The sequence below is a fragment of the Solanum stenotomum genome, chromosome 9 (genome assembly GCF_019186545.1).
Source record: "Solanum stenotomum isolate F172 chromosome 9, ASM1918654v1, whole genome shotgun sequence".
NCBI lineage: Eukaryota > Viridiplantae > Streptophyta > Magnoliopsida > Solanales > Solanaceae > Solanum > Solanum stenotomum.
Genome location: NC_064290.1, coordinates 9,262,182 through 9,273,972, shown reverse-complemented (window position 1 = coordinate 9,273,972; position 11,791 = coordinate 9,262,182). Strand labels below are relative to the sequence as shown.

The 11,791-nt window shown below is 31.4% G+C and overlaps 1 protein-coding gene across 1 annotated transcript; it reads left to right on the top strand.

Moving 5' to 3' along the window:
- The first annotated feature begins 5,841 nt into the window (after positions 1-5,841).
- Positions 5,842-11,722, top strand: LOC125877094 (uncharacterized). Its single transcript, XM_049558411.1, has 10 exons — positions 5,842-6,310; positions 6,436-6,522; positions 7,703-7,844; positions 7,923-8,219; positions 8,293-8,440; positions 8,960-9,925; positions 10,051-10,295; positions 10,385-10,458; positions 10,972-11,080; positions 11,327-11,722. Exons 2-10 carry the CDS (start codon positions 6,467-6,469, stop codon positions 11,378-11,380), a joined length of 2,091 nt encoding a protein of 696 aa, XP_049414368.1. The 5' UTR covers positions 5,842-6,310; positions 6,436-6,466; the 3' UTR covers positions 11,381-11,722.
- The last annotated feature ends 69 nt before the right edge of the window (positions 11,723-11,791 follow it).

The following is an 11,791-nucleotide window of genomic DNA, read 5'->3' as shown; positions in this document are numbered from 1 at the left end:
ATATTTATATATTATACCTGTACATAAAAATATTCATGATTTATATATGAAGTTGACGTAAATATATTAACAATATGTGGGGAAAAAAACAACATACCAGCGGCGCCACTTATCCAAAGAATATTCTTTTTGGTAATAATTGGGTCCAAAATTTCCACTTCCTGAAAATTAAAAATCTCACTGCTTTTTTCACTTTTTAGGAGTAGTAGTTTCTTTTTAGGTTCTCATAATCTCATGCGTTGTCTTTTTCTCTTTTTATTTTTTAAAATTTAAAAATTACAAAGCTGTTATTGTCATCTAAATTATCCACTACTATACTAGTTACCATGTGCAAAATAAAAGTTGAAATTTGATGTTATAGCTACCCTATACTCTTAATTAATCAATACTCATTATTATTTTTATAAAGGTTCGTCGATTGTGATAGAGTGATAATCAGAAATTTTTTATCAACCTTGAATATAAAATATTTATTTTTGATAGTAAGTGTTTCATGTAGATTATGAATTTAGAATAAATAAGACTTCTTATGTGTGTTTTTTTCATTTCTTGTTTTGCTTAATATAGATATATTACTAGATTCTGTCAACGTGTTCAATATTGATTTATAAGTTCCTTTCGAAAATTCTTCTCATTCTACTAATGGAGAAGAAAAATCTTGTAAGAAAATTTGAATCACATGCTTTACAAACAAAAATAATAGTTATTCGCACTTAGAATTGTGTGTTGAGTGATCTCAACAAGCCGAACCCAACCGAACTTTTCATAATATCTAGCTAAGTTTAATCGAGTTTTTTCAAATTAAAGTATAACCGAGCTCGACCCATCAAATGTGTTTTATGGTAACATTATGTGTAAGTCTCTTTCTGAAAGATAAATGAATTTGAGGGGTACATGATGCAAGGTAGTTGGGAGAACAATAAAAGCAAAAAAGAAAATTGGAAGAATAAATTGTTTTATTACTATTAAAGGTTATGATAAAGTGAGTGATAAACGATCATTCATCCTTGACATCGAGTTTAAATCATGAATATAAATTCATTTTTAATAGGCAACAACTTAACCCTTAAATGAAACTTTTCAATATAAAAGTTTAAAACAAATACTGAACACTGAATAAAACTATTAATTCTACAACCTGAAAAACGTAGACATATTCAAATGGACATAAAAAGGGAATAATTACCAGTATCAAACTTTATGCCAAAGTAACATTAATTCAATTGTCATTGAAAGTGGAATAAATTTAGTACCTACCCCATGTCCCCATTACTTGTTCACACGATTAATATTGCATCCTATATTTATGGGAAACTACTTCCATCTTACCACCAAAGAATGTTTCAAGATTTCATCCAGTTATTTTCTCTGTTCACTTTTACTTATCATATTTTTAATTTTAAATATAATTTTTTCTTTATATTTCACTTTTAACATTAATTATTTATTTTAAAATCTAATTCTAAACATCAATTAATAGGAGTTGTGTAATAAAATAGTCATGTCAATAATTATTGTTTTTAATAGATATGTCAAATTCAAATATAACAAATGTAAACTGTAGGAGTAAATCCTAAGGGTGGTCGTGTGCAAAATTAAATGATTATTACATTGAGATTTCCATAAGGTCGGAATTCGATTTAGCTCAAGCATATAATTATTTCATCCAAAGTTTTTTTTTGTATTTTTTTATTAATATCTCTCTTAAGAAAACATTAATACTTTGTATTTTTTTTATTAATATCTCTCTTAAAAAAACATTAATTAAGGACCGTTTGACTAAGATTATCATTCATCTAAAAAAGGAGATAACAATAATTTAGCCAAATAATCCTTACGCTTCATGTTCTAAAATGATTTTTAAAAAATAGGCATGTCAAAATCTTAAATAAGAAATAAAGAGGGTAAGACTTAGTAATATCATATCGTATTGTAAAGTTTACTTTATAACCTTTAAATATATTAAATTTCTCTGGTAACGATCTACTAAATTTATGGAATTATTTAAAAAAAAATTGAAACCGCTATGTAAACAAATATTTCATCTAGTAGTGTAAATTTATTTTTATCGCACGCTAAGGTTAATCATTATGACAATCACGGACTATAAATGCACTGACAGATTAATTAATTCTTAAAACAAAGTTAGTATTATTAATACTAATAATACTCCTATTATATTATTAAAGACGTCGGCCAAAAGCAACGTCAAATTATATAATTTGAAACTCTGATTAAAGAAGCAAATGTATAATGTATTGTAACAAAATGATTATATATATATAAAAAGAAAAATACTATATTAAAACTTTAAAACTATATAAAACAAAACTTGATCTTTCTTTTAGGTGTACCTTTTCTTAGAGTATACCTTTATTTTCTGTTGAGTTATAGTAGAGTTTTTAAAGTAATGGAATTAAATATTGTCTCACCATTATTGGCGATTTAGTTAGCATTCACTATCGAATATAACAAAATAAAAAGTGATCGACTAATATAAGACGAAAAGTATAAGTTTTATCCTATTGAAGTGGAAGCGTAACTATATTGGGATATCTCCAACGGCATCCATTATTAACTAATTAAATTATTGAATCAATTAATTACTCTTTGCCTAAAAAAAAGATTCCATGCACCATGTGTAACATTACTCATCTTAGAATAATTCAATGCACGTATATCTAAGGATGATTTAATTCGCACATAAAGAAAAATAAAATGATAGGACAATTTCAAACTTGTAAAGTCCTCTCATCGTTTACTTTTAACTTATCCATTACTGTTACATTACTAAAAATAAATCTATTTTTTCTTATTTAGATTAAAGAAATAAGAAATAATTTATTATTTAATTCTCAATTTGACCCTTATTATTAACCATGTTGAATTTATTATATTTAATGACTTATATTATTAAATTGTCATTTATTATAATTTTTAATAAATATTCTCTCCGTGTAACAATAGTTGTCTACTATTTTAAAAATAGTTGTTGAACAATTCTTGTCAAGTTTGTAAAATCAAGAGATAACCTTTTGTGTCTATTTTACCCTTACTATTAAATACTATTTATCATCTAGTACATTTTTCAAAGTATTAAATTTAATAAAGTCAAAAAATAATTTAATAATATTACATCTATTATTTATTATTTTTTAAGGGGTGTGCTGTAACAAATCGAAATCCTCACTATATTAATAAGAGCACTGGAACACTATTACAACTTTAAGATTCTAATTGCAATAATCAAACTACCAAATTACAATGGAAATATTGAAATAACAAGTAACTAAAGATAGAGATAAGAATGGAGATGAGGAACTTAGACTCTAGAAGAAGAGAAGAGGACAAATATTTTCTTCAATATGCATAAACCCTTCTTTCAAACTCATTCTTCCTTTTAACCAAATGCTAATTGGGCCTGGATCCCAAATAAAACACTCCAATATTTTACTTGGCCCTATCTCATTCACCACTTCCACTACAGGAAAAGTGTGAATTACATGAGGATTTTCTTAGGGATTAGTATGAAAATTCGCAGAAAATTTTCCTGCAAATTTTCATACTAAGCCCCAGAAAAATTCCCATGTAATTCACCAATTTCTTATAGTGAATTCTAATTCATAGACCTTTATAGAGCTAACTTGATTCACAATATGTACCAAGTCAAACTAATGTTAATAAGTAAAAATGAATCGAAGAAGTAACAACTTGTAAATTCTTACTGTGTTGAATAAAGAGAAAAAGAGCATGTGCATATATGTTAACCAAAGTAAATAAAACTAATTTTCTTCTTTAATACTTATGAGATTATAAGTTTAATCCTTACGAATAAAAATAATCTTGATAAAAAAACATTTTCTCATTAGAGTCTCTTATGCGAATTAATTGAATTTCCTCAACTAATATCAAACATGAAAAACCACAATTAAAATAAAATCATGAAGATGTAATTATTCCATTGAATCCACTGCTTATATGAGACGGTTATCCAAAAATTTAAACAAAAACTTAGAATTAAGAAGTTTTCTTTTTCAAAAATTATTTGCAACCTTATGTAATTCTCAATTTCTCACACGTAAATACACAACTGGAATCCGAAAAGGAAAAAAAGTAACAATAGCTTAACAAACCGAGAGACAGATATATATAGAAATAAATTGAATCGAAATCACATAGTCGAATAAAATAATTAATTAAATAGTCATTCATTCAATAATTTAGGTCACAACTATTATATCAACTAAAAAAAAGTTTGATTAGTTGTATAGAAATCCCTAGAATATGGACAACACATTCCCATCTTTCATGCACACGAACCACATCGTTGTTGTGTTTTTCCTTGTGCTCACATCTTTCATATATTATTATCTTTTTCTCCAAACTTTGCTTTGCTACTCACTTAAGTCTCCAACCGTTTTTCTTAATGTTGATAAGTATAATATATATAGGGTGTGTTCGGTATCCTGTTGATAATAGAAGACTTGAGATCGAATTCAGCCTCTGTTTCTGCTATTCAGGCATGAGCTTATCGCACATCACTTGTCTAGTGTAGCTTACATTTCCCGTGTAATTTGTGAGCCAATAGTATAATGAACGTACATTTATTAAAACAAGAGCAAGTTTTTACTCATAATAAGAGATAATTCCAGAAACCTCCCCTTACGTTTCACTCAATCGCATGGACCTCCTTCGTATCGCATACCTTCCTTATATATATTTTTAACAATTCTTTTAAATATATTTTTCATTAATGTAATAAAATACTTAAAATTTGACAACTTTGCAAGGAAGAAACTAGATCCCTAACTCCTATCAAAATCAGGAAGTGATTTTTAGAAAGTGCAGACTTTGCTGGCTTCCTGCTATGACAATGACAATGCTGGCGCGAGACGGAAACACATTTACATTTACCCCTTTTCCCTATACGACAATCTTTACCATTATACCCCTTAATTTTTTGGTCTACATGATCACGTTGGTTCGAATTTTTTTGATGATGTATTTATATAAATATATAATTAACTTATGTTCTAAATATTTTCTAAATTCTATCAAAATACAGTTAATTAAGGTATTTCTTAAGAATAAAAAAATAACACAAAATATAAAATGAATGATGACAATAAAATATTCAATAAAAAATAATAATGAAATTGCATAAAATAGATGTTACAAATTAATAAGTCATGATGAAAATCATCATAACTTAAAAGTAATGAATCATGCTAAAATAAGTCTAGTAAATTCTAATTACATGATTAAACATTAAACAAAAATAAAATTAGGTCATGTATTTTAAATGCCTAGGTCAGTGTAAAACTAAAGAACAAATATTCAACTTTATTGTCATTCTTAGTGTTGAATCAATTTATTTTTGTTAATATTAGTAGTGATTTGATTTTGATTAGAGTTTTGTTAGAATTACTAATATCTATTGACTATAATTTTTATTGGACCATTCAAAATTTCAAATCTCAAAAACTCAAAATAATATGTTAAAGATAAAAATTATGAAAAAATATAAGAAATTATATCAAAGTGAATAATTTATATATATAAAATAAATTTTAAAAATTATATACATATAATATTATGTTGATTTGGTCTGAGTTGACTTCTTTTAGTTAAAATCAAACAAACTCAACTCAAGTATAATCGAATTTTTTTAATTATCAAAACAAATTAAACCAAATCACTAATCAAGCTTTTTGACTTGATTTACGATTTAATTTTATTTTCGATTCGATTTTAGACATCCGTCGTCATCGCAATAAATATTCCAAATTCATTTTTTTTTTTTTTTCCTTTCCCCAAAACCAACTGAAAAGATAACCTCCAATTAAATGTCTCTTCTTCCTTCCTTCATTCAATTTTCGTCAAAAACGTGTCCAATTCCTCTGTTTGCCACCATTTCTACCTTCTCTGCAAAGCAATCTTCTTTTCAAATTTCTCTCAGTTTCCCAATATTCACACAATCTTCTTAAATGCAATTCACAAATCCCAATTCTATAGATTAATTCATTTCATCTCTGTATAAAAAGGGGTTGGTTGCATTTAGTCTTTTTCAATCACTGACATACTGCTGTGATTTTCTTTTTTGTTTTTTCGATGGTCCTGTGGGGTGTTTATGGTTACTGATCGCTTTTGACACGCTTCTTCATTCGGCTATATCTATCTCTTTGTGTTATGAAGAAGCGCTGTGGTGAATTTTTATTTTCAGACCTGAGTTTTTCTTCTTCTTCTTCTGTGTTGTTGGCTGAGTTGAATTTTTCATGGAATTTCCTTGATCCCATTTTTATTCATTCTGGTAATTGGAATTTTATAACTTTTTGTTTCTTCTCAAATTCGATTTTTTTTGTTTTTTTTTTAGGAATTTGAGCATGTGGGCTGTTTTAATTTGTTGGTTTTTTTTTTTGGATTTTGATGGAGTAGTGATTGGTGGTGCGAATTTGAAGAGGGGTTCATGGGGAGCATTGATTATGGCAAATGTGTCTTTCCCTTGACTAGTTTGCAAATCGGGTAACAAATTCTTCTCTTTTTAGTGTTGAATTGTATCGAATTCTGTATTTCTTTGTTTCTTTCTCTGTATATGTAAATTTTGGTTGGGTTTGTTTTAATTTGTGATGTTTCTGTGTGCTGGGAACTTTTTTGGTTCCTGTTACTTGTCTTTGTTTATTGCCTGTAGATATACCAATAAATCTTGGAAAAATATTGGAACTTTGTTGCATTGAAACAAATATATGCTAATTCTCTGGTTCTTGCTACTCTTTTGTTTGTTAATTAAGTGGAGCTAAGGAGCAAAGTTGTGGAAGATAAATCTTGAATTTTCATTACCTGCTACTTGATGATTTCTGGTTTTCTACCATGAATAACTTATTCTGCTCATCAGCCACTCATTTGGGATTACAAAAACTTTTTGGTGAGTTTGTGGGAAGTTGGAGGAGTTTGTTAAGAGTTCAACTTGCATTAAATTGGCAGGATATATGTTGTGAAAGACAGGTCTTTTTTGGACTTTAATGAGGCAAGTTAGTTCATGCCGGGTATCGATGAGGAAAACAAACAATCGAAAACAAAGAGGACTTCCTCATTTTATTTTTTAATGTAAATGGTTTTTTGCATTGTTATAGACCCAAAACCAGCCTGAAGACTTTGAACTACTTCGTTTCAAAAGGAACTTCAGGCTTTATTCTATCAACAGATTCATATTGAGAATTTGACTTTAGGTAGAATGTGTTTGCATCATTGAGGAAGCTGCTTGAAGTTACCATATGATAGGCTCTCCGAATGAAGTTAAAAGGGTTAGGAGAGGTTGTATTATTACTAGAGTGAAAATCCACGATTTGAGCATTGTAGGTTCAAGTTTGGGGTTCTAATTCTGCGCATTTCATTTACTAGGTTTGCAATCTGTAATTTAAAGTGGATTTTTTAACACACACAGTCCCGAGCCAAAGCTATTGGGTTTGGATGAATCCATAAGACGTATGCTAGCTCCGTTTATGCTTATTGTGTGGCTGGGCAAATAAAAAATCATGTTGGTGACTTAATGTTCATTAGCAGAATTGGTATCTTAGGAGATTTTGATATAGCAGTTAAAATTTATATTAAGTTCTAAATTTTATGTAAGTTGCTATAAACCATTAGTCAACAATTTATCTTTTTAGTTGTCTTAATATTTAGATACTGCTTTTATATTTTACAGGGACTTGCAGTCCTATCTTTCACATCTTCACGTTTTCCTTGCTCCTGAGAGTAAGAGATTATATATCTTGGTGGACAACCGTCCATGGCTTAGAGATCTTGTCTCTAAACCTGCACACTTATGGCAATTGATGGTTACCAAGGTTGGTAGTGCATCATTTCCCTATTTTCCTTTTTCTCTTTTCTGTATGTAACTAGGAATTTTGGTTTTCCAAATGCAGTCCAGGTTATCTCCCTTTGCAAATACCAGAGGGAGGAAGCAGAAGAAAGAGAATGGAGATATAATGGATATAAAATCTAGTCCAGAATTAAGCACGAGTGAATCAGAAAACGTCAGAAGATGGTTTCCCTTTCTTGATGCTGCAACATTGTCCAAGAGGAGGGAATTATTACCTGTAAAGAAATTGAGAAACTCTTTAATTTTGAATAGCAAATTACATAGGACCTTGTATGGGTTCATTGTGTTTGAAGTTGCGTGGAGTGATGTGCGTGGTATAAATTATTTCAATGAGCTTCAGGTATAAGTCACTTCCTTTTGGTTGTTTGACCTTTTAAATGTATGCTGCTAACTTATTTTAAACTCTTGGGCAGACAGATACATCACTTGCCATAGAAACAAAGTTCATGAAAAGATGGGAATTTGATAGTGTAGCACAAGCTGCTAAATGCATGTCGTCATGGTTTTCTGGGACTCCCACAGAACATCATCTCCTGAAAGTGTGTTTGGAATCTACTATAGGTATCCTTTATTCACATGGTATTTGATACTATGCTTCTTTATTTGATTCAATAAAATAGTTACCTGGTCCTATATACGGCCACTGATGACTTCAGCTCTTCTCCCATTTTTCTTTGCTATGGTTTATGCATGTAGAGATCCACTTCTTTGTTTCTTAAAGTGTGCCTATAAGAAATGAACCATTTTTCCTTGGTCAGAGGAACTAGACAGAGTTATATAGTGAATGGAAAACCACTGATTATCTTGGGATAGAGAGTGCAAAATACCACTGGCATTTTGGAAAAAGAGAACTTTCGTTGACCGTCCTACTAGAAATGAAAATTTCTCACTCAGTAATAGTGATTGCTACTTTCCATAGAACTTGTTCTAATCCGCTTTCATTAAACAAATATTTGGTCCAAATATTCGCAAAAACCCATCTAATCTGCTGTAAGTTCATTTCCTCATATGTTATTACTTGATGAACTCCTCTGTAGGCATGCGAAATTCTTACATGTATTTTGCGGTGAACTTTTACAGGAGAGGTATTTTATGATTCTCAAGACATTTTTCGGGAGACTTCTGATGTTGCTGACAGTGATATTTCTTCTGCCAATTCAAGTGACGATGATGAATCTCCTTGCCGTTCAATGAGAAGTTTCAGTATGTACCCTGCAACAGAAAATGGTGAAATATCTCTGCATACACCAACTCCACTTGATGGAGCTCATAAGAGAAGAAAACTTTTGAAGTCTATCAGTAAGCGATTCAATGTTGATATGCTCTCTGAGGAGCCCTTTTCTGAAACTATTGAATCACAACTACATGGTGATCCCTCTGACAGAAGTACTTCTGAAGTAGTTGAAGCCTCCCAGTACAAGGATGTTTTGCTTTTGTTTCGGTTTAATCATCGCGATTTTCCTTTCAAACTAAGAGACATCATTCTTTCGGACTTACGGCTTCTTAGACTACTTGAAGCTGGGCTTCCTTCATGGGTCATATTTCTCCAGTCCTATCCAGTATTTTGCCATATATATCGCCCATGGATGTGCCCTCTAGCAAGATTTTTATATGTCATAATCTCTGTGGTTACTGTTCTAATTGGATTTTATGATCTATACAAAAATGTACCTGTACTCAAAGCGACAGCCTCTAGTTTGTTTGGTCCACTGTTTGATTGGATTGAAACATGGGAAATGGTATCAAGAATTCAGTACTTGGGGACCATGCTATTTCTGCACAATTTTCAGAAGGCCTTCAGGTGGTTCCTCATGACAATGCGTACTACTCGATCATTTTTCTCCGTTCTCACGCAGCCAATGGCAGGTCCACTTGTTGAGTTTGTGGGATTCTTCCTTCCTTACACGACTATGTGTGCACAAATTATGGAAGATTTCTTTTCTGTAATATGGTTTACAGTCTGGTCTTCTTATTCTCTGGTGGGAAAAACCATTGAGATTTTGTTACTACCTCTCTGGTATACCACATCGTTTGTTTGGAATCTTGGTAAGTATATGTGCAACTGCAGAATATGATCCCAATTCTTTTGCTTAAAATGTGGTTTATGAATTTAAAATTGATACTGTCTGTATGAGGCTCTTTTTTCTCATCTGATTTTTTCTCAACTGCAGTGACTTGTTTATTGTATCCCATCTTCTGGATTCTGTGGGAAGTAGCATATGCTCCAATTCGCCTGGTCTTTGGTTTTTCTAGCCTTCTGGGCTTTTTATGTACTTCTATATATGAAGTGATCATGGATTCATGGCTGTTCGTGAGTAGCATAGTTCGAGTCACTTCTCAGGTGGAGACTACAGTGACATCCAGCGCAGTATCCGTATCCATATGGCGTTCTCTTTGGAATGACCTTTTCTCTCAGGTAGCTCACTTGTGGCCATTTAATCCTAGTCTGAGAATTATTAAGAGTTCTTGTGCTAATAAGTTTCTTCTGAGTTTTGACTTTTACAGATTTTCAAAGCTCTTCGAAGTATTCTCTATGGTTTTGTTGCATTTTTCACAGCCTGCAACAGACACCGGCTAAGGTATGGTTTTCTATTTTGCTGGTCTCTCTTTGAGAATATCATTTTCTATGGGTACTTCCCAAATTAACTCATTGCCTGCTGCCATGTAGCATTTGCAACCGACAGGATGGGAGTTAGATTTTGAATTAGGATGGATGGCATGGTATTTAACATAGAAAAATATAGTTAGGCTGTATGGGATGGGTCTGATTGGCCTCCTTATGGTGGACTAAATATCTAAATGGCCAAGAAAATGTGTTAATCAGCAAAACTATGTGCTACTTATCACCCCTTTATGTAACCTGACTGCTAGTGTTTGTACATTATAGGCTCTATCAAAAAGACTTGGATTACAGCACAGAGCGAAAAATAAGTGAAAACCTGTCCTGTTTCCGTGCATCCCGATAAAGATTTGTTGGTCTATTACAACTCTGAAATACTAATAATTTTTAACTGTTTATGTTGAATTTTTCGTGGGATGCACCTACTCACCTTTTGGATTGGTGGATTGAATCTTAAGCATTTTATTTGCAGTATCTATAATCATATGAGTGATTTTATCCAAAGATTATCCCAGCCTGGGAAAAGGTCTCAGCCTGCAGAACGTGGCCGTAGTCCACCAACATCTGGAACACAAATCACAGTAAGTTTACATCATTTCAAGTCTTGTTAATCATATTTGCTATTACATCTTATCAAATGGTAAAATTCTGTTACCTTTTTGGAGGATGTCCGTTTCTCATTATGGTGTAGTGGTTGGGTTGTGTTTGCTCCTTTCCTTTTAGAACTTGCTTGGTTCCAGTATTTGTGCATTAGACTTATTATCAAAAATTCTCAGTAACTTTAATACTTCATCATTTTCATTCCAAATGATTATTCACTTGTGCAGTGGGTGGATACAAAAGATGTGCACCACCAGCGAAAATTTAGAAAAATCGATTGATGAGAGAGAGACCTCTGCGCCTTTTAACTTGTACAGCAAAAGTTAACTCCGTCACTGACCAGGAAGTTTTCTGTGGGTGGCATATGTAGGATAAGGTCTATCTCTTCATGGGAAAATATCATATAGGAAATCAGTTATTTGGCTGTTGTCCCCTGAGTGTTTTGTTGCTATCTACTTTTTTATCGTCCCCTTATAGTGTTAAGGACGGGGACTCCACCTAGAGCTTGTAGCATACCAGAAAATGTCTTGTAAATAATGCAAACATGTAGATAGTTTTTGAAATACAAAGTAGAAATGTTAGAAGTATCCAATGTCTGCTAAGTAACATTTCTCATCTTTGGAGTTGCATCTCCCTTTTATATTACGCGTACCTGCTCTAAGTCCAGCAGATATAAACAAGATTGTAGAAGT